This window comes from Schistocerca cancellata, chromosome 10, assembly GCF_023864275.1.
Source record: "Schistocerca cancellata isolate TAMUIC-IGC-003103 chromosome 10, iqSchCanc2.1, whole genome shotgun sequence".
NCBI lineage: Eukaryota > Metazoa > Arthropoda > Insecta > Orthoptera > Acrididae > Schistocerca > Schistocerca cancellata.
In genome coordinates this window covers 145,679,424-145,700,330 of record NC_064635.1, presented here as the reverse complement: position 1 = coordinate 145,700,330, position 20,907 = coordinate 145,679,424, and the positions used below count along the sequence as shown (strand labels likewise).

Below are 20,907 nucleotides of genomic sequence, written 5' to 3'. Positions count from 1 at the left end.
TGAAGTCAACTGCAATAAAGATCATATTCCCTAAGAACATGAAGCGGCATAACACCGAATCAGAAGTGAGAGTGTGGTGTCACCACCAGACACCACACTTGCTAGGTGGTAGCCTTTAAATCGGCCGCGGTCCGTTACTATACGTCGGACCCGCGTGTCGCCACTGTCAGTGATTGCAGACCGAGCGCCGCCACACGACAGGTCTAGTCTAGAGTGACTCCCTAGCACTCGCCCAGTTGGACAGCCGACTTTGCTAGCGATGGTTCACTGTCTACATACGCTCTCATTTGCCGAGACGACAGTTTAGCATAGCCTTCAGCTACGTCATTTGCTACGACCTAGCAAGGCGCCATATTCAGTTACTATGTATCCTGAACAGATAATATTGTGAATCATGTAGCGTCAAGAGCGACGTTCATCATTAATGGATTAAAGTTAAGTATGAAACTAATTACGTCCGCTTTATGTATTCTAATTCCTTGCCATGTTCCAGACCTCACGTCAGTATAGCTCTTCCCTCCTCACGCCAGCCTGCGTGATCTAAAACGCGTGCATTCCGGCATCCTCTAGTAACACGGTATTGGCTCTTCTGCCAACACTATGAAACGGCCCCCTAGAAAAATTATACAGGACTGTGCTTAAACTGACACACAATATTTTTAGCGCAACGCAATCTGACTTTAAAAAATCCCTACAAAGGAATGGCCCTGACTAACATTAACCTATACCTTTCACAAATCACTTACCTCACCAAAAATCTTCGAATCTTCGTTACTCGAACTACTGCAATACAGCGAGCGCCACTACTGCCAGCTAAATAAAAGATTCAAACTACGGAAGGCAGTAACTACTGATAGGGATAGTTAGCAAATGAAAGATTTTAATAGAGAACAAACAATGTATTTACCTTAATATCCTCACAAGTCATAATATATGTAATGTCAAAACTCCGCTGCACACAGCACAGCCAGTGATTTTCATACAGAGCGCTAAGTAACGTTGCCAATAACAAAATATAAACAGCCTTGTAACGTTGCCAATAAGAAAATATAAACAGCCTACTTACAACACAACAGAGAGTGCCCTGCAATCTCTCAAAAGGATGGACACAAGTGGCGCTCTGGTAGCTATCCCACTACGCTACCTGTTGGGGAATGATGTTGAAACCATTATCAGCACATCTACTATCCCCCAAATGGCGTCTCCGTTCTACAACCTTTCATTTCAGATGTTTAACTCATCCACTTCTGCTTGAGGAACCGAATTAGGCGTGATGCAGTACAGTTATTAGGTAACAATTCGAAAGGAAACATAATGAAACACCCATTCATTACTTAAGCAAATTTGTTTGTATTAACACTTAAACATAACGTATTCCAAAACAAAACAAAAACCGGTGTACTCAGAATGAGATTTTTACTCTGCAGCAGAGTGTGCGCTGATATGAAACTTCCTGGCAGATTAAAACTGCGTGCCCGACCGAGACTCGAACTCGGGACTTTGCCTTTCGCGGGCAACTGCTCTACCAACTGAGCTACCCAAGCACGACTCACGCCCAGTCCTCACAGCTTTACTTCTGCCAGTACCTCGTCTCCTACCTTCCAAACTTTACAGAAGCTCTCCTGCGAACCTTGCAGAACTAGCACTCCTGAAAGAAAGGATATTGCGGAGACATGGCTTAGCCACAGCATGGTGGATGTTTCCAGAATGAGATTTTCACTCTGCAGCGGAGTGTGCGTTGATATGATATAGGAAGTTTCATATCAGCGCACACTCCGCTGCAGAGTGAAAATCTCATTCTGGAAACATCCACCATGCTGTGGCTAAGCCATGTCTCCGCAATATCCTTTCTTTCAGGAGTGCTAGTTCTGCAAGGTTCGCAGGAGAGCTTCTGTAAAGTTTGGAAGGTAGGAGACGAGGTACTGGCAGAAGTAAAGCTGTGAGGACCTGGCGTGAGTCGTGCTTGGGTAGCTCAGCTGGTAGAGCAGTTGCCCGCGAAAGGCATAGGTCCCGAGTTCGAATCTCGGTCGGGCACACAGTTTTAATCTGCCAGGAAGTTTCAGCCGGTGTACTGTATATACAGAACAGTACTGATGCATTACATAAGCTGGTCACTGTGTGAAGCTCCACCGTTTTTACAGACATTATACCTGAGAAGCATGTTCTGGTACACACTCTCTATCCCATCTGACGCCTCATCAGTTTCTAGTGCAGCAGCCCGAACTCGTGCCAGAAGATCTTCTTCTGCCTCTACAGGAGTCTTGTAAATTAAACTTTACATACAACACCACAAGAAGAGGCACATAGAAGCTAAATTCGGCGATTGCGATGGCCACGAGGTTCGACCACCTCGGGCCACGCTTCACCATATTCTCTGTTGAGGTGCCGCCAAACCGCACTTGAGAAGGTAGGTAGGTGGTGCACCATTCCAGAGAGGACATTCAATGGCACAGCTTCCAAGAACAGGTCAAATACATCTTGTAGGAAGATCAAGTACACAGGTTGACTGGATTTTGGGCACGTTACACATCTGAAGTGCAGTTGTCGTAGAACAGAAATGATAGTTCTGGACATGGATTCTTATTCAAAATATTATGTACTCACTCCGCTCTACAAGTCGTAGAAGTTTGTAACGCGAACATCTGAACACCCTGTATGTAGTGTCTGTTCTTTCAGACATGTCCGTGATGACGAGTGAAAGGTTCATGGGTAGGTGGCGCTCGCCAGTAATGTGTAACACGCTGGCAATTTGGATCGGATGGGTGAGGCGGGTAAGGTGAGTGTTCACATTATGTGGGAGATCCGGGCTCGAGCCCTGGTCCTAGCTCAAAATTTCACCTGTTATCATCGATTCGTTTCGATGCCCAAATGCGGCTAGCGTCGTTGGAAACCTTTGAATTAAACATTTATTCCTTTTGGTTAACGTCACAGACGTTGCAGAATCAGCTTGAAGACGTTTTGTCACATTTGGTTTTGCCAATTTCAGTCTTTCTAGGCTTACTTTTTTTCTCAGAGTCACTGTCAAGGAGGAGCCTACATCTACATCTACATGATTACTCTGCAATTCACATTTAAGTGCTTGGCAGAGGGTTCATCGAACCACAATCATACTATCTCTCTACCATTCCACTCCCGAACAGCGCGCGGGTAAAACGAACACCTAAAACTTTCTGTTCAGGCTCTAATTTCTCTTATTTTATTTTGATGATCATTCCTACCTATGTAGGTTGGGCTCAACAAAATATTCGGAAGAGAAAGTTGGTGACCGAAATTTCGTAAATAGATCTCGCCGCGACGAAACCCGTCTTTGCTTTAATGACTTCCATCCCAACTCGCGTATCATATCTGCCACACTCTTTCCCCTATTACGTGATAAAAAAAAGAGTTGCCCTTTTTTGCACCCTTTCGATGTCCTCTGTCAATCCCACCTGGTAAGGATCCCACACCGCGCAGCAATATTCTAACAGAGGACGAACGAGTGTAGTGTAAGCTGTCTCTTTAGTAGACTTGTTGCATCTTCTGAGTGTCCTGCCAATGAAACGCAACCTTTGGCTCGCCTTCCCCACAATATTATCTATGTGGTCTTTCCGACTGAAAGTGTTAGTAATTTTAACACCCAGGTACTTAGTTGAATTGACAGCCTTGAGAATTGTACTATTTATCGAGTAATCGAATTCCAACGGATTTCTTTTCGAACTCATGTGGATCACCTCATACTTCTCGTTATTTAGCGTCAACTGCCACCTGCCGCACCATACAGAAATCTTTTCTAAATCGCTTTGCAACTGATACTGGTCTTCGGATGACCTTACTAGACGGTAAATTACAGCACCATCTGCGAACAACCTAAGAGAACTTCTCAGAATGTCACCCAGGTCATTTACATAGATTAGGAACAGCAGAGGTCTCAGGACACTTCCCTGGGGAACACCTGTTATCACTTCAGTTTTACTCGATGATTTGCCGTCTATTACTACGAACTGCGACCTTCCTGACAGGAAAGGACTACCAGTGATCTCAACAGCAGATGATATTGCTCTGCTTCTAAATCCTCTTTGTGACCTTAGAATAAGGGAGATATGTTGTGGGACTACAGGTTTGTTTTATGGAAATTGAATGATGCAGGAGGATATAATTCTCATTTGTTTGTCTCGATTTTGCTAGGAGCTCTTGTCTATTCTCTCATTTCCTCTTCCTCATTTCAAGCTTCTGATTACGGATTGGATTTAGTCTCTACGAAGTCCGAGACCCGAAAAATGTATGGATCCAATGGCCAGATTCCAGTTTGGTAAAGTCACTCACAGCATTTTGTGTGGTTGCAAACCCGATGTATGCTATTCACAATATACATAAATGACATCGGAAGTTTACTGAGGCTTTTTGCAGATGATGCTGTGGTATATCGAGAGGTTGTAACAATGGAAAATTGTACTGAAATGCAGGAGGATCTGCAGCGAATTGATGCATGGTGCAGGGAATGGCAATTAAATCTCAATGCAGACAAGTGTGTGCTGCGAATACATAGAAAGAAAGATCCCATAGAATTTAGCTACAGTATAGCAGGTCAGCAACTGGAAGCAGTTAATTCCATAAATTATCTGGGAGTACGCATTAGGAGTGATTTAAAATGGAATAATCATACAAAGTTGATCGTCGGAAAGGTAGATGCCAGACTGAGATTCATTGGAAGAATCCTAAGGAAGTGCAAACCGAAAACGAAGGAAGTAGGTTACAGTACGCTTGTTCGCCCACTGCTTGAATACTGCTCAGCAGTGTGGAATCCGTACCAGATAGGGTTGATAGAAGACATAGAGAAGATCCAAGGGAGAGCAGCGCGCTTCGTTACAGGATCATTTAGCAATCGCGAAAGCGTTACGGAGATGATAGATAAACTCCAGTGGAAGACTCTGCAGGAGAGACGCTCAGTAGCTCGGTACGAGCTTTTGTTGAAGTTTCGAGAACATACCTTCACCGAGGAGCCAAGCACTATGTTGCTCCCTCCTACGTATATCTCTCGAAGAGACCACGAGCATAAAATCAGAGAGATTAGAGCCCACACAGAAGCATACCGACAATCCTTCTTTCCACGAACAATACGAGACTGGAATAGAAGGGAGAGCCGATAGAGGTGCTCAAGGTACCCTCCGCCACACACCGTCAAGTGGTTTACGGAATATGGATGTAGATGTAGATGTAGATATGTCTCTCCTGACACGAGAACAGCCGGCCGCGGTGGTCTAGCGGTTCTCGCGCTGCAGTCCGGAACCGCGGGACTGCTACGGTCGCAGGTTCGAATCCTGCCTCGGGCATGGGTGTGTGTGATGTCCTTAGGTTAGTTAGGTTTAAGTAGTTCTAAGTTTCCCCCCCATGAACCATGGACCTTGCCGCTGGTGGGGAGGCTTGCGTGCCTCAGCGATACAGATGGCCGTACCGTAGGTGCAACCGCAACGGAGGGGTATCTGTTGAGAGGCCAGACAAACATGTGGTTCCTGAAGAGGGGCAGCAGCCTTTTCAGTAGTTGCAGGGGCAACAGTCTGGATGATTGACTGATCTGGCCTTGTAACATTAACCAAAACGGCCTTGCTGTGCTGGTACTGCGAACGGCTGAAAGCAAGGGGAAACTACAGCCGTAATTTTTCCCGAGGACATGCAGCTCTACTGTATGATTAAATGATGATGGCGTCCTCTTGGGTAAAATATTCCGGAGGTAAAATAGTCCCCCATTCGGATCTCCGGGCGGGGACTACTCAGGAGGACGTCGTTATCAGGAGAAAGAAAACTGGCGTTCTACGGATCGGAGCGTGGAATGTCAGATCCCTTAATCGGGCAGGTAGGTTAGAAAATTTAAAAAGGGAAATGGATAGGTTAAAGTTAGATATAGTGGGAATTAGTGAAGTTCGGTGGCAGGAGGAACAAGACTTTTGGTCAGGTGATTACAGGGTTATAAATACAAAATCAAATAGGGGTAATGCAGGAGTAGGTTTAATAATGAATAAAAAAATAGGAGTGCGGGTTAGCTACTACAAACAGCATAGTGAACGCATTATTGTGGCCAAGATAGACACAAAGCCCATGCCTACTACAGTAGTACAAGTTTATATGCCAACTACCTCTGCAGATGATGAAGAAATGGATGAAATGTATGACGAGATAAAAGAAATTATTCAGGTAGTGAAAGGAGACGAAAATTTAATAGTCATGGGTGACTGGAATTCGTCAGTAGGAAAACGGAGAGAAGGAAACATAGTAGGTGAATATGGATTGGGGGGAAGGAATGAAAGAGGAAGCCGCCTTGTAGAATTTTGCACAGAGCATAACTTAATCATAGCCAACACTTGGTTCAAGAATCATAAAAGAAGGTTGTATACCTGGAAGAATCCTGGAGATACTAGTAGGTATCAGATAGATTATATAATGGTAAGACAGAGATTTAGGAACCAGGTTTTAAATTGTAAGACATTTCCTGGGGCAGATGTGGATTCTGACCACAATCTATTGGTTATGAACTGCAGATTGAAACTGAAGAAACTGCAAAAAGGTGGGAATTTAAGGAGATGGGACCTGGATAAACTGAAAGAACCAGAGGTTGTAGAGAGTTTCAGGGAGAGCATAAGGGAACAATTGACAGGAATGGGGGAAAGAAATACAGTAGAAGAAGAATGGGTAGCTCTGAGAGATGAAGTAGTGAAGGCAGCAGAGGATCAAGTAGGTAAAAAGACGAGGGCTAATAGAAATCCTTGGGTAACAGAAGAAATATTGAATTTAATTGATGAAAGGAGAAAATACAAAAATGCAGTAAATGAAGCAGGCAAAAAGGAATACAGACGTCTCAAAAATGATATCGACAGGAAGTGCAAAATGGCTAAGCAGGGATGGCTAGAGGACAAATGTAAGGATGTAGAGGCTTGTCTCACTAGGGGTAAGATAGATACTGCCTACAGGAAAATTAAAGAGACCTTTGGAGAGAAGAGAACCACTTGTATGAATATCAAGAGCTCAGATGGCAACCCAGTTCTAAGCAAAGAAGGGAAGGCAGAAAGGTGGAAGGAGTATATAGAGGGTTTATACAAGGGCGATGTACTTGAGGACAATATTATGGAAATGGAAGAGGATGTAGATGAAGACGAAATGGGAGATAAGATACTGCGTGAAGAGTTTGACAGAGCACTGAAAGACCTGAGTCGAAACAAGGCCCCGGGAGTAGACAACATTCCATTTGAACTACTGATGGCCTCGGGAGAGCCAGTCATGACAAAACTCTACCATCTGGTGAGCACGATGTATGAGACAGGCGAAATACCCTCAGACTACAAGAAGAATATAATAATTCCAATCCCAAAGAAAGCAGGTGTTGACAGATGTGAAAATTACCGAACTATCAGTTTAATAAGTCACAGCTGCAAAATACTAACGCGAATTCTTTACAGACGAATGGAAAAACTGGTAGAAGCCGACCTCGGGGAAGATCAGTTTGGATTCCGTAGAAATGTTGGAACACGTGAGGCAATACTGACCTTACGACTTATCTTGGAAGAAAGATTAAGAAAAGGCAAACCTACGTTTCTAGCATTTGTAGACTTAGAGAAAGCTTTTGACAATGTTAACTGGAATACTCTCTTTCAAATTCTGAAGGTGGCAGGGGTAAAATACAGGGAGCGAAAGGCTATTTACAGTTTGTACAGAAACCAGGTGGCAGTTATAAGAGTCGAGGGGCATGAAAGGGAAGCAGTGGTTGGGAAAGGAGTAAGACAGGGTTGTAGCCTCTCCCCGATGTTATTCAATTTGTATATTGAGCAAGCAGTAAAGGAAACAAAAGAAAAATTCGGAGTAGGTATTAAAATTCATGGAGAAGAAGTAAAAACTTTGAGGTTCGCCGATGACATTGTAATTCTGTCAGAGACAGCAAAGGACTTGGAAGAGCAGTTGAACGGAATGGACAGTGTCTTGAAAGGAGGATATAAGATGAACATCAACAAAAGCAAAACGAGGATAATGGAATGTAGTCAAATTAAGTCGGGTGATGCTGAGGGAATTAGATTAGGAAATGAGACACTTAAAGTAGTAAAGGAGTTTTGCTATTTAGGGAGTAAAATAACCGATGATGGTCGAAGTAGAGAGGATATAAAATGTAGACTGGCAATGGCAAGGAAAGCGTTTCTCAAGAAGAGGAATTTGTTAACATCGAGTATAGATTTAAGTGTCAGGAAGTCGTTTCTGAAAGTATTTGTATGGAGTGTAGCCATGTATGGAAGTGAAACATGGACGATAACTAGTTTGGACAAGAAGAGAATAGAAGCTTTTGAAATGTGGTGCTACAGAAGAATGCTGAAGATAAGGTGGGTAGATCACGTAACTAATGAGGAGGTATTGAATAGGATTGGGGAGAAGAGAAGTTTGTGGCACAACTTGACTAGAAGAAGGGATCGGTTGGTAGGACATGTTTTGAGGCATCAAGGGATCACAAATTTAGCATTGGAAGGCAGTGTGGAGGGTAAAAATCGTAGAGGGAGACCAAGAGATGAATACACTAAGCAGATTCAGAAGGATGTAGGTTGCAGTAGATACTGGGAGATGAAGAAGCTTGCACAGGATAGAGTAGCATGGAGAGCTGCATCAAACCAGTCTCAGGACTGAAGACCACAACAACAACAACAGTTCTAAGTTCTAGGGGACTTATGACATAAGATGTTGAGTCCCATAGTGCTCAGAGCCATTTTGAACATGAGAGCAATCTTTGTATGACTAACGTTGATGTCAGGTTTGTTCAAAGGCGTTTCTCAGCTACTGGGTTGTAATGAGCTGGAAAGTGACTAAAAAATCTAGTGTCTGCAGCCTGTGAGTGGTTTGTGGAGGCAGGCAAATCATAATTATACCATTATCAATAGCTAAAGTCATAGCAAATAATACAAGTAGTACAACTGTTAGATCAATTAGAACACCATATTAATTACTACAACAAGTCTTCTACTTTCTTACTCTGTCCAAACAGAAGGCCTGATGGTACTGACTGATCGCCGTATCTTTCTCAGCGAGTACGTGCTACTTGATGTGGATACGGAGGGCCATGTGGTCAGTACCATGCTGTCACAGTCATTTCAGTTTTCATGACTGGAGGCGCTACTGCTGTCAAGCAGCTCCTCGATAGGCCTCACAACGGCTGAGCTCACCCCACTTGGCAACAGCGCTCGGCAGACGGACGACCACCCATCTGAGAGCTAGCTGAGCCCGCCATCACTTAACTTCTGCTATCCGATGGGCACTGATGTTACCAATGTGGCAAGGCCGTTGGCACAACAAGTGCAGTGAACATTATTTTAAACTGTGCCGGTACAATATCCAGAGTGGTTCAACTGCCACTGCTGAACGGTTATGTGCAATTTTCGGTGCCATCAAATACCACACACAAGATTTTCATATTCCCTCACTCGCTACATACAAAGTATTAGTTGTTCCATTTATTTTCGGGTGCGCAGCCGCAAGAAAACTCCTCCTTCTAATATTTCGGCTGTATACCGTCCAGCCATCTTCAGAGTCAGCCGTACGACTGCCGCTACAGTTTTTTTTTTCTTTATTGATTTTCAATTCCCCCTGAAGGGGGCGGGCTGGCAGCAGCTTAGTAAGCTGCTCAACAGCCTACAGACTTCTATTTTAAAAAATGGAAGAAGAAAAGAAACAAGAAAAACACGCGACAAAACAGTGACGTCAAGTGTAAAATGGTAGAAAAATGCGGAAAGTTAAAACAGAAAGCAAAAGGGGTTGGCAACGATAATAAAAGACACAGGAATCAGACAAGTAAGCCGGCCGGTGTGGCCGTGCGGTTAAAGGCGCTTCAGTCTGGAACCGCATGACCGCTACGGTCGCAGGTTCGAATCCTGCCTCGGGCATGGATGTGTGTGATGTCCTTAGGTTAGTTAGGTTTAATTAGTTCTAAGTTCTAGGCGACTGATGACCTCAGCAGTTGAGTCGCATAGTGCTCAGAGCCATTTGAACCAATCAGACAAGTAACATAGTACACACACAATTAAAAAAAACACGGCGACAGTCTGGTTTCTGTTCGCAAGAGATAAAATGCACACCCAGCGACAGTATGATGGCCGTTCGCAACACATCTCAAAAAAACACAACACTCACTGTAAAACACTCACTGTAGAGCACTCACTGTAGAGCACTCACTGTAGAGCACTCACTGTAGAGCACTCACTGTAGAGCACTCAATGTAGAACACTGCACGAAAGTGGCGGCACAAAGATGACACTCCCGGGCCAAAGGTAGATGATAGGGGGGGGGGGACCTGGAGGAGGGGGAAGAACAAGGAGGGAGGAAGGAAAACCAACGAAAAAGGGGGAGGGACCAAGGAGGGAGATGACTAATAAAGGGGGAGAAGGGCAGACGCGAGAGGGAATGAGAAGAGTCAGAGGAGGGAAATGTAAAAGGACTCGGGGGAGAGAAGGGGGTAAAGAGAGGGGAGGTGGGCAAGAAAGAGGATGGAAGGGGGGGGAGAGGGAGCCCAGGAAAAGGACAGAGGAAAGGAGGGGGAGTAAGGATCAGAGTTGAGCCGCTCCAGTGCTCGCTTCGTCCCTTTATACTGTTGTACCACGCGACTGCGCATGCGGCCACAGATGCAAATGCGCCAGAGACGTTGGTCGGCGGCAGAAATGTGCGTAATGCGCGAGTTGTATCTATGACTCCGCAGTCGATCTGTGTTGGCACATCGATATATCATTGTGAGCTGCGCTGTGACGACGTCTTTGTGAGTTTATTATAGCAAGTGCCGGATTCCATGATTTATCAAGTTTGAAACCACTATCTCTATTAATTAAATTCGTCGTCAAGCGAATTTCAATTGCCTCCTTCACTATCGAGTCCCAAAAGGATGATGTAGTTGCCAAAATTTCGACGTTGTCATACAACATACTGTGACCATTATCAATACAGTGCTCTGCCACTGCCGACTTGTTAGGTTGTAAAAGTCGTGTGTACCTCCAGTGTTCTGTACATCTTTCTTGGGCAGTACGAGTTTTTTGTCCGATGTAAGAAAGGCCACATTAGGATGGAATTTTGTAAACTCCAGATTTTCGGAGCAGCAAATCATCTTTGACGGAGCCCACGAGTGCAGCTGTCTTGGGTGGAGGGCGAAAAATCGCTTTTACTTTGTGTCTGCCGAGAATCCGTCCTATTTTTGATGAAAGGCTACCCACATATGGCAGGAAGGCCATCGATTTAAAGGTTTCTTCATCTTCTTCTGCGTTCTTTGTGGCCCCATGGTGAAGACAACTTGCAAGTCTTCTTAAGACATCTGAACTCCCTCCACGATCAAACAAAGTTCACAATGGGAATTGAATAGGAGGGCTGCCTTCCATTCCTGGATTTTTTTAGTTCGGCGCAGAGAGGATGGCACTTTGGGACATGTAGTGTATAGGAAGCCGACGCACACTGATCTGTAGTTACGTGCAAATAGCTGCCATCATCCTGAGTGTTCTCCGAACTTTGACCCACAGAACGCATATTATTTCTGACGAAAGCAGTCTGCAAGATGAACTTTCCCACTTACAAAGAGTGTTTGAGGACAATGGGTACTCACCAAAGCAAATACAGAGGGCACTGAAAATGAAACCGAAAGAGGCCACAAAGAAAGCAGAAGATGAATAAACCTTTAAATCGATGGTCTTCCTGCCACATGTGGGTAGCCTATCATCAAAAATAGGACGAATTCTCGGCAGACAGTAAGGAAAAGTGATTTTTCGTCCTCCACCCAAGATAGCTGCACTCGTGGGCTCCGTCAAAGATGATTTGTTGCTCCGAAAATCTGGAGTTTACAAAATTCCATCCTAATGTGCTCTTTCTTACATCGGACAAACAACTCGTACTGTCCAAGAAAGATGCGCAGAACACCGGAGGTACACACGGCTTTTACAACCTAACAAGTCGCCAGTGGCAGAGCACAGTATGTTGTATGACGACGTCGAAATTTTGGCAACTACATCATCCTTTTGGGACTCGATAGTGAAGGAGGCAATTGAAATTCGCTTGACGATGAATTTAGTTAATAGAGATAGTGGTTTCAATCTTGATAAATCATGGAATCCGGCACTTGCTGTAATAAACTCACAAAGACGTCGTCACAGCGCAGCTCACAATGATATATCGATATGCCAACAAAGATCGACTGCAGAGTCAGATACAACTCGCGCATTACGCACGTCTCTGCCGCCGACCAACGTCTCTGGCGCATTTGCATCTGTAGCCGCATGCGCAGTTGCGCGGTACACGAGTATAAAGGGATGAAGCGAGCACTGGAGCGGCCCAAAGCCCACAACCGCCTCCGCCTCCTCAAACTCCTCTCTGGCCGGACATGGGGGTTGCACCCCTCTACCATCCTCCACACCTACAAATCCTTAATCCGTCCCATCTTCTGTTATGCCAGTCCTGCCTGGATATCTGCCCCCCTCCAGATCCTTGAGCGTCATGCACTCCGCCTCGCCTTCCGTATCTGCCTCCCGTCCCCCACGCGGATCCTCTATGATCTCATTCCTTTCCCCCATCTGCTCCTCTTCCTCGAACATATCCGCATCCTCTACACCTCCTGCCGTCTTGAACCCCCTCACCCCCTGGTTGCTCCTCTCCTCTCCCATCCTCGCCCCCTGCCACGTCTTCACTGTTGTGTCCCCCCTACCCTCCATCTCCTTTCCCAAGGTGGCTTCCGTCAACTCCCCCTCCCGGATGATGCCCTCTCTCCCTCCATTTATCCTTCCTATCAACTCTGATCCTCCCTCCCCCTCCTTTCCTCTGTCCTTTCCCTGGGCTCCCTCTTCCCCCCCCCCTTCCATCCTGTTTCCTCCCCACTAAACCTCTCCCTACCTCCCTTCTCCCCCCCAGTCCTTTTGTATTCCCCTCCTCCTCCTACCCCCCTCCCTGTCGCGTTTGCCCCCCACCCCTCTTATGGGTCCTCATCCTCCATCAGCTCCTTTCCCGGTTCCCCCCCCCCCCTTCGCTTTTACTCTCCTTTCCCCCCTTTTTTGTTTTCCCATCTCCTGTCCAGTTTCCCCCCATCTGCTCTCGACTGTGGTGTCACCTTTGCCGACTTTTTCGTGCTGTGTTCTAGTGACTATTTAGTGTTGTTTGTCTTCCACGTGTTGCAAACAGAAACCATGCTGTCGCTGGGTGTGAATTTTATATACTTTGCGTACAGAATCCCGACTGTCACCGTGTTTTTTTTTAATTGTCTATTGTTTTCCCTGTCTGCTCCGTATGTATTTTTATTCGCTTCATCATCCCTCTGTTGCTTGTTTTAATTTCCCCGTTTTCTTTTCACCTTGTTACTCACTAAGTCCCCGATTTTATCGCCTGTTTTTTATTATTATTTATTCTCCTGTTCTTTGTCAGAAAATCTGTAGGCTGCAGAGTGGCGTCCTAAGCTGCTGCCAGCCCGCCCCCTTCGGGGGAATTGAAATTCAATAAAGGAAAAAAAAAAAAAAACTGGAGCGGCAGTCTTGCGACTCACTCTGAAGATGGCTGGACGGTATACAGCCGAAATATTAGAAGAAGAAGAAGATTTCTTGCGGCTGCACACCCGAAACTTAATGGAACAGTCTTTGCGCCGCCAAAACCTGAAGATTCACATAAAGTATTAGTTCTACAGAAAAAAATGAACGTGATCCTTTTGTAGGAAATGTAATGTAGTTAAATTTTGGACGTGAACGCGTTTTGATAGAGGCTGTAGTTATCGAATTATTCGAGAAAAACGTACAAAACTGACCTTCAATAACGTTTTTCTTGAATAACTCGAAAACTGTCTCCTCCAGCGAAAACGTACCCATTACATAATTTAGGTACACTAAATTTGCTACTAAAAGGACCTGTTAATTTTTTCTGTAGGGCTAGTAGTTTGTGTGCAGCGAGCAAGAAAATATGAAAATCTCATACGTGGTATTTGATGGCGTTGCAGGCTGCATAAAACCCAGTGGTAGGGGCAGCTGAATCATCCTGTATAACAGTGATCGTCAATCTGCGGCCCACAGGAAGCAAGCGGCCTGAAACGAGTATTCAAGTGGCCTGTGGCCAATGCTGGCAACTCACGAGGGTGCAAGTCAGTATTTTTTTTTTAATATATTTCTTGTGTTGTGGATTAAAAGGCTGTTTTCATTTTGGGGCAAATGGTTTGGTTCTTTCAGTCTACTGCTAAGCAAATTTTAAAGGGGCTGTTGGTTTGTGTCATTTATAGTATGTGGTAGTTATGTGGCTTCAACGTGAGTGGGAGCTAAATAAATCCTTTAGCTTTGTAATTAATATATGCTTTGTATATCCTGCATTTCCACTAGCCTTTTATGTTAAGATGCATGTGTCTTAAAGGGTGTTTTATTGTGTGTCGTACAGGTGGGAGCCGCAAGTTCTTCGAGGTTGCCCATGTTGTAAGGAGTCCGAAAATTTTCCAGTGACATCGGACTGGTACCTCTAGTCCTGAGCATTTCCTTATTTGTCATATTTACCTGTATTATTGGTGATTTTTTTGTGTTAGCAGAAGAGCCAACAACGTGTTACGAGTGGAAGCCGAAATGCACGCGTTTTAGCTCAAGCAGGCTATCGTGAGGAGGGAAGAACTATACTGACGTGAGGTCTGGAACATGACAAGGAATGAAAATTCAGAAGGCGGACGTAATTAGTTTGATACTTAAGTTTAATCCATTAATGATGAACGTCGCTCTTGACGGTACATGAGTCACAATATTATCTGTTCAGAAGACATTCTTGAAGATAGTAATTATAGTAACTGAATATGACGTCTTGCTAGGTCGTAGCAAATGACGTAACTGAAGGCTATACTAAACTGTCGTCTCTGCAAATGAGAGCGTATGTAGACTGTGAACTAACGCTAGCAAAGTCGGCTGTACAACTGAGGCGAGTGCTAGGGAGTCTCTAGACTAGACCTGCCGTGTGTCGGCGCTCGGTCTGCAATCACTGATAGTGGCGACACGCGGGTCCGACGTATACTAACGGACCGCGGCCCATTTAAAGGCTACCACCTAGCAAGTGTGGTGTCTGGCGGTGACACCACAGATTTGATTCATAGTGTCATGTTCGTTGTAAATTTTGTGATGAATTAATTTCAGTACATCAACTGATATTCCGAAAGATTGCAAAATTTCTGTTTAATTTCACTTTATGCTAGCTGTTTTTTTTTTCATTATATAGAGAAGGGAAGAAGCGGCTTGAAGGAAGCTACTCTTTTGCTTTGGTTTAAAAAATTGCTTCGTTGATTGATTAAAATTTGTGTTAAGATTTTGCTTAAACATATTCTCAAGTCAGGCAGCTGTAAGGCAATAAGAAAATTGTGATGATATTGATAAATGTGTATCTGTATAATCATTACGAATGATGTTCAGTTTCTTAAGGCCCAGTCCTTCCTGTAAGGTCAACCCACAACAAAGTTTCCAGAATGAGATTTTCACTCTGCAGCGGAGTGTGCACTAATATGAAACTGTATATTTTGGAAGGTAGGAGACTAGGTACTGACAGAAGTAAAACTGCGAGGACGGGGCGTGAGTCAGGCTTGGGTAGCTCAGTTGGTAGATCATTTGCCCGCGAAAGGCAAAGTTCCCAAGTTCGAGTCTCGGTCCGGCACACAGTTTTAATCTGCCAGGATGTTTCACAATAAAGTTGTGCATTATAGTGCTGTGTTTATGGTGGCACCCCACATCATCACACTAATAAAAAATGCTGATAAGTACTGCAGTGTGTCGCAACGATGACTGCAATCTGGCCTTGCTCATTATTGCCAAAGCCTCCACACACCCAGGGACACTTCCTCCACGGTGCTGTGGCTAGTAAGCAGAGTAGCCTCACTGCTGCCACCACTGGCAGCACACACTTCTCTCTGCTGCCGCATCGAAGGAAGCCCCGATGGTGACCACCGTGCCAACAGTCTGTGGTGGCCCAGACATCGTGTGAGTACTTCCCCCTCTACAGACACATCTCATCTCTATTTCCTGACTCAGGACAGTTGAGCGAAAAATATGTCTGTCCTCATGTGCGCCCCTGACGAACAGCATCATCAGGGGATGATTAACCACATTCTCGGCAGATCCAATCCTGCTGCTTTCCAATTTCGACACATGCTGGTATACGATTCTTGTTGTGTACATAGTTCCACGTAGTCGGCGCATACACAACTTTCCCACTAGAGCGCGCCCTGCTAAGCACAACAGCGCAGGCACAGCTCTCGTCCGTCTCCGCACTACGAGATGGCACTGCCTTAGAGACGGACCGAATTCTGCTTCTGCCAATCCGCGTTTTAATATGTAACGCAGCCAATGAGATTGCTGCTAACTTAGAACCTTTTATCCTCGCGGATCACACTCGCGCAGTGATACCTGAACGCACGAGGTATTATAACGTGTGTACAGACCTCCAATTAGTCAGTCTGCATTAGTCTGTAGTCAAGTTTCAGTCTGCGCCTAATAAGATTATCATATTCCTGTACATAGCCATGAAGATAAATGAACAGACACTTTGTCAAGTATCAGAGATATGTGAGAATAAGGTTAACGTACCAAGACCAAAGGAACTTCAGATTGTCAATTGTAAACAGCATCCAGAATCAAGTTACATAATGTCTACGCTTTTTATTATTTTAATAGATGTGTGTGAAAATTAATCAAGTTCTGTTTAAAGTTGGTCACCCTCAATCTGCTACTCTAAGCGTGCAAGTGGCATTTCTATTGTCTGACCTCACGGGAGAAGATAAACACGCCACGATAAGACCACGAGACATATTGCTGACACTCGCCTACTTCATTAGAGCGACAAGTCAAATAATCTGATGGTGTGTGTACCACAGGTCTTACAGTACGCACACCACAATTCTCCTTCTTAATGGAGGTAGAACGTGACCTTCTCACAAACAACAGACATTCAATTGAAATTTTTGAACCGGAAATCGTTTTCCTAATTTTCATGTACATATAGGGTGTTGGGAAATTCGCATTACAGTCTTCTAGGACTTGTAGAGAAGAGTGAGTACGCAATATTTTGAATAGGAACCCATATACAGAAACATACCGTTTACGTTTTACGACGGTTTCAGTTCAGATGTTTATCTCATTCACTTCTGCCTGAGCAATTGTATTATGCATAATACCGTACAATTATTGGGTAACAGTTCAAAAGGAAACATAACCAAATTTGTTTTTATTAAAACTTAAACATTGCATATTTATATTATTCCAAAACAAAAGAATCCAGCATGCTGTATGTTCAGTACAGTGCTGGTGGATTACAACAGCAGCTCGATGTGGCGACCACCAGAGTTTTACAGACTATGTACCTGCAAAGCATGTTCTTGCACAGACTGTTCATCCCACATGATGTCTCTCCAGTTTATAGTGAAGCAGCCAGGCCTCATGCCAGCAGATCTTTCTCTGCCTCTACAGAAGACTCACAAATTAAACTTTTCATACGACCCCTCAGGACATAAGTCCGGCGATTGTGACGCCCACATGGTTGGAGCACCTCAGCCTCTCCGTCTTCCACCATATCGCCTGTTGAGATGCTTCCGAACTGCATGTTAGAAGTGAGGTCGTGCACCATCTTGCTGAAGCCACATTTCCTGACGGACATGCAGGGGCACTGCTCCGAAGAACGCTTCCTATACCTTTTGCAGGAAGGTCAAGTACGCAGGACCAGTTAGCTTGACTGGAAGTAGGTATGGCCCAATCAGGTGATCGTCCAGAATACCTGTACATACATTAATTACCAAACCAGAGCTGATATCCCTGAAGATACATGGCACAGCGGTTTTTGTTTGCCTGGATGTGCCTGTTTTGTGAATTCCAAACACATTCCTTACAGAACATGCACTCATCTGGGAACAGAACTTGATGTCGAAACAGAGGAATGTCGATGCAGTGGTGCAGCAACCATGTGCAGTACGGAACACTTTGTGGAAAATCGGCTGGAACCTTAGTGTGTACCCTTAGTACGTGGTATGGAAGTAATTGTTGCTCACACATAATGTCCCAGCCTGTACTGTGACTAACACTCATTGCACACACAGTTGTTCGAGAACTCGATGATGGGTTCTCTTCAGGCATGCAGCATTGCCGTGGAGCAACAGGTTCCTGCCTCCTCACGGTGAAGGCAGCTATTTCTCAGAGCCACTGGGTATCTTGGTTAAATGTTTGTGTTCTGGCACGCTACATTGTGGAAAACGTTCTTGATATAACCAACTAGCAGTTCTTCCGTTATCTCGAGCTTCGCCATGTTCAAGAGCACGTCTCTGTGCTCCAGAAATGTGGACCGAACAGTGTTTACTGTATTGGAGATGGACAGGTATTGAGCAGGTTCCGCAGCAAGGCATACATTAAGTGACATCAGGTGATTGTCTGACGTGGTACATGTCATACAGTCTACCCTACTGCACACCAGAACAAGCAATTTTCAGACGTTCCTCTTTCTTTAAGCAGACGTGGACGCATTACACATCTGAACTGAAACCGACGTAGGAATGGTACGTTTTTGGAAAAAGAGTTTCTGCTCAAAATATTAAGTACTCACTCTCCTATACTAGTTGTAGAAGTTTGAATGGGAATTTCCGAACACTTCGAGTGTATTGTAGATGGTGGTGTTATTCGATTAAACTTTGTGATGCCTAAAATACTAAATCACCTGCATATCCAAGCCAATTATTTATTTGTTATGAGCCACTTTCATGGTGCTTCTGTTTTAATGGCCAGTAGTGTATATGGATCTTCTGCTAAGATTCGCTATAAGCTGTTATTCTCAATAATTTCATGATTTTTACTCTTCAGAGTGATTTTTTTTGGTACTTACATAATTCAAATGGATCTTATTGACTATTTATGTTCATAATGTTACATTTCTTTACCTACCTGAGAATGACAGGCATGTGCCTACTCCGTGCCCACCTCACCGTTTGCTCTACAGTGAGTGGATGTGGAGGCTGTCTCTGTAGGTCTTCCAGTACATTTAACTCAGTAAGATTATCTCCATGGCACGGAGGCTGCTGCAGAAGAACAGACAAAGGGTCTGCACTGAGGTTGGCGAAGACTGTGGACAGTAACTTGCACATGACCAACGGGACAGCTAGTCGAAGATGGTGGCGCCGCGCCACGGCAGCTGCAGAAGCGTACTCTAGCACGAGGTTCCCCAGTCTGCCACCAGGTTGCACTGTCACTACGCCCTCCAGGCAGGCTGCAACTGGTCCCAGTTCTGCTACTGTCTGCACACAATTCACAACAGCTTCTCAAGACTCGTCTTTGTTTGCAGGCCACTCTCTCCATGTACACAACCTGTTGACTGTCAAAAGCCTGTAGCAAGTGGAAGTGGGGGTGGAGAGTTTGTTACGTCTCGAAAATATAACTCGATGTCACCATCAGTTTTAAGATGCCACAGATGTGTTCAGTTCTAATAGTAACAGTAATGAAATACAGTACATAAAAATTTTAATATAACAATAATAAATTGTTTCATTATCTTAAAGTGTATCAAATACATTACAATAAAAATAAAAATAATAATAATAATAATTTGTTTAAATCGGTGATAATTCATTGCTTTACCAAGACATCCAAGTAATTACTACTCAGAAAACTACAGTCTTTGAAAAGAATACATCCAAAAATTGAACACATGTGTAGGAGAGCAAATTACTCATTTTATCATATTGATGTGACTAGCACCCAGTAGGATTCAGCAGCTCCCCCCATTCCTTCTCTCCCCCCTCTTCTTCCCCCTTCCTTCTCTCCATCCAATACTCTCCCCTCCCACCTTCCTAAGCCACACCCCCATTCCTAAGCTGTAGCCATATTTTGCAAAGAGGCCAGTCAGAGAGATATTAAGCAAATACACATATTTAGCTCTTCCACTTGCAGCTCAGTATTTTATTGTCCAACTTCATTTTCAACTGCTCCTTAAACCACATCTCTTTCTTGGCAATAGTCAAATCAGAGGGTTTCCTATGGCAAGTGTGTTTGCAAGTGTGTTTGTGCGGGGGGGGGGGGGGGGGGGGGTTGGGAGAAATAACATCATTCTAGTCCCAAGTTGTTTGCCATTGCTTATCATCTACATGACATCACACATATTCATGTCATTGCCAAAGATCAGTTCATTTTCTACACGCCTAAAATTATGAAACGTTATACTATAAGTGGTTTGAGAGGGCATATTGGCTTATTTTTCTAGATTTCCTGTTTTCTATATAAATCTTGTGTGTAGTATGTGTTAAGCATGCATGTTGATGTTGTGGGCGGCAGAAACAGATGGTAGCTTTATTTTTTGTTTTAACTGTTACCAAGAAAAAAAGAGTTGTAGTCATAGCTACTTCCACAACAAAATAAATGGCCTGTGTCTGTTTTACTGTATTTGAATGTATTTAAGACAGCAATAAAAAATAGTTTGTCTACTACTAATATGGAAAATACCTGGAGGACTGTGTACCTAGGAGCACAGGGTCTTTCCTGGACAGTGTTTCAGTCTAGTGACAGATTTTATAACCACATGGGGGAATGTATACTTGAGACCACCATAACCAGTTTCAAGCATTTTCTACTGTTTTTGTTATCCTGAGACATGAGGTTGTGTTTTGCGCAGCGTTTGTAAACATTGCAATGTCTAAATATTTAAGGACTGCGCAATACATGTCAAAGCTATTTGGACAATACTGTTAATTCTTGAGTTACAGAGTTTTATGGTTAGTAAAATTCTATATATTTTTAAAGTAGGTTACATGACGTATGAGCAGTTAAGCTATACCTCGACAGTTGACCACCATACTGCAACAGAAACAGGATCTACAGCCACTTGAAAATGACCTGAGTTTCTTTAATGTTTCCACAGTTTTCCTTGTGTGGAAATTGGGAATTCATGTTAGTTGCTAATAGCTTCTGTTTCAAA

The 20,907-nt window shown here is 44.1% G+C and overlaps 1 protein-coding gene across 1 annotated transcript in view; it reads right to left on the bottom strand.

The window, feature by feature from the left end:
* LOC126106832 (galactoside 2-alpha-L-fucosyltransferase Sec1-like) overlaps window positions 1-19,036 on the bottom strand; it is a 96,445-nt gene extending 77,409 nt beyond the window's left edge. Inside the window, exon 1 of the mRNA XM_049913229.1 lies at window positions 18,885-19,036. Coding sequence (XP_049769186.1) covers window positions 18,885-18,901 — 17 coding nt within the window. The 5' untranslated portion in view covers window positions 18,902-19,036. The remainder of the gene's footprint in view (window positions 1-18,884) is intronic.
* Window positions 19,037-20,907: the final 1,871 nt, after the last annotated feature.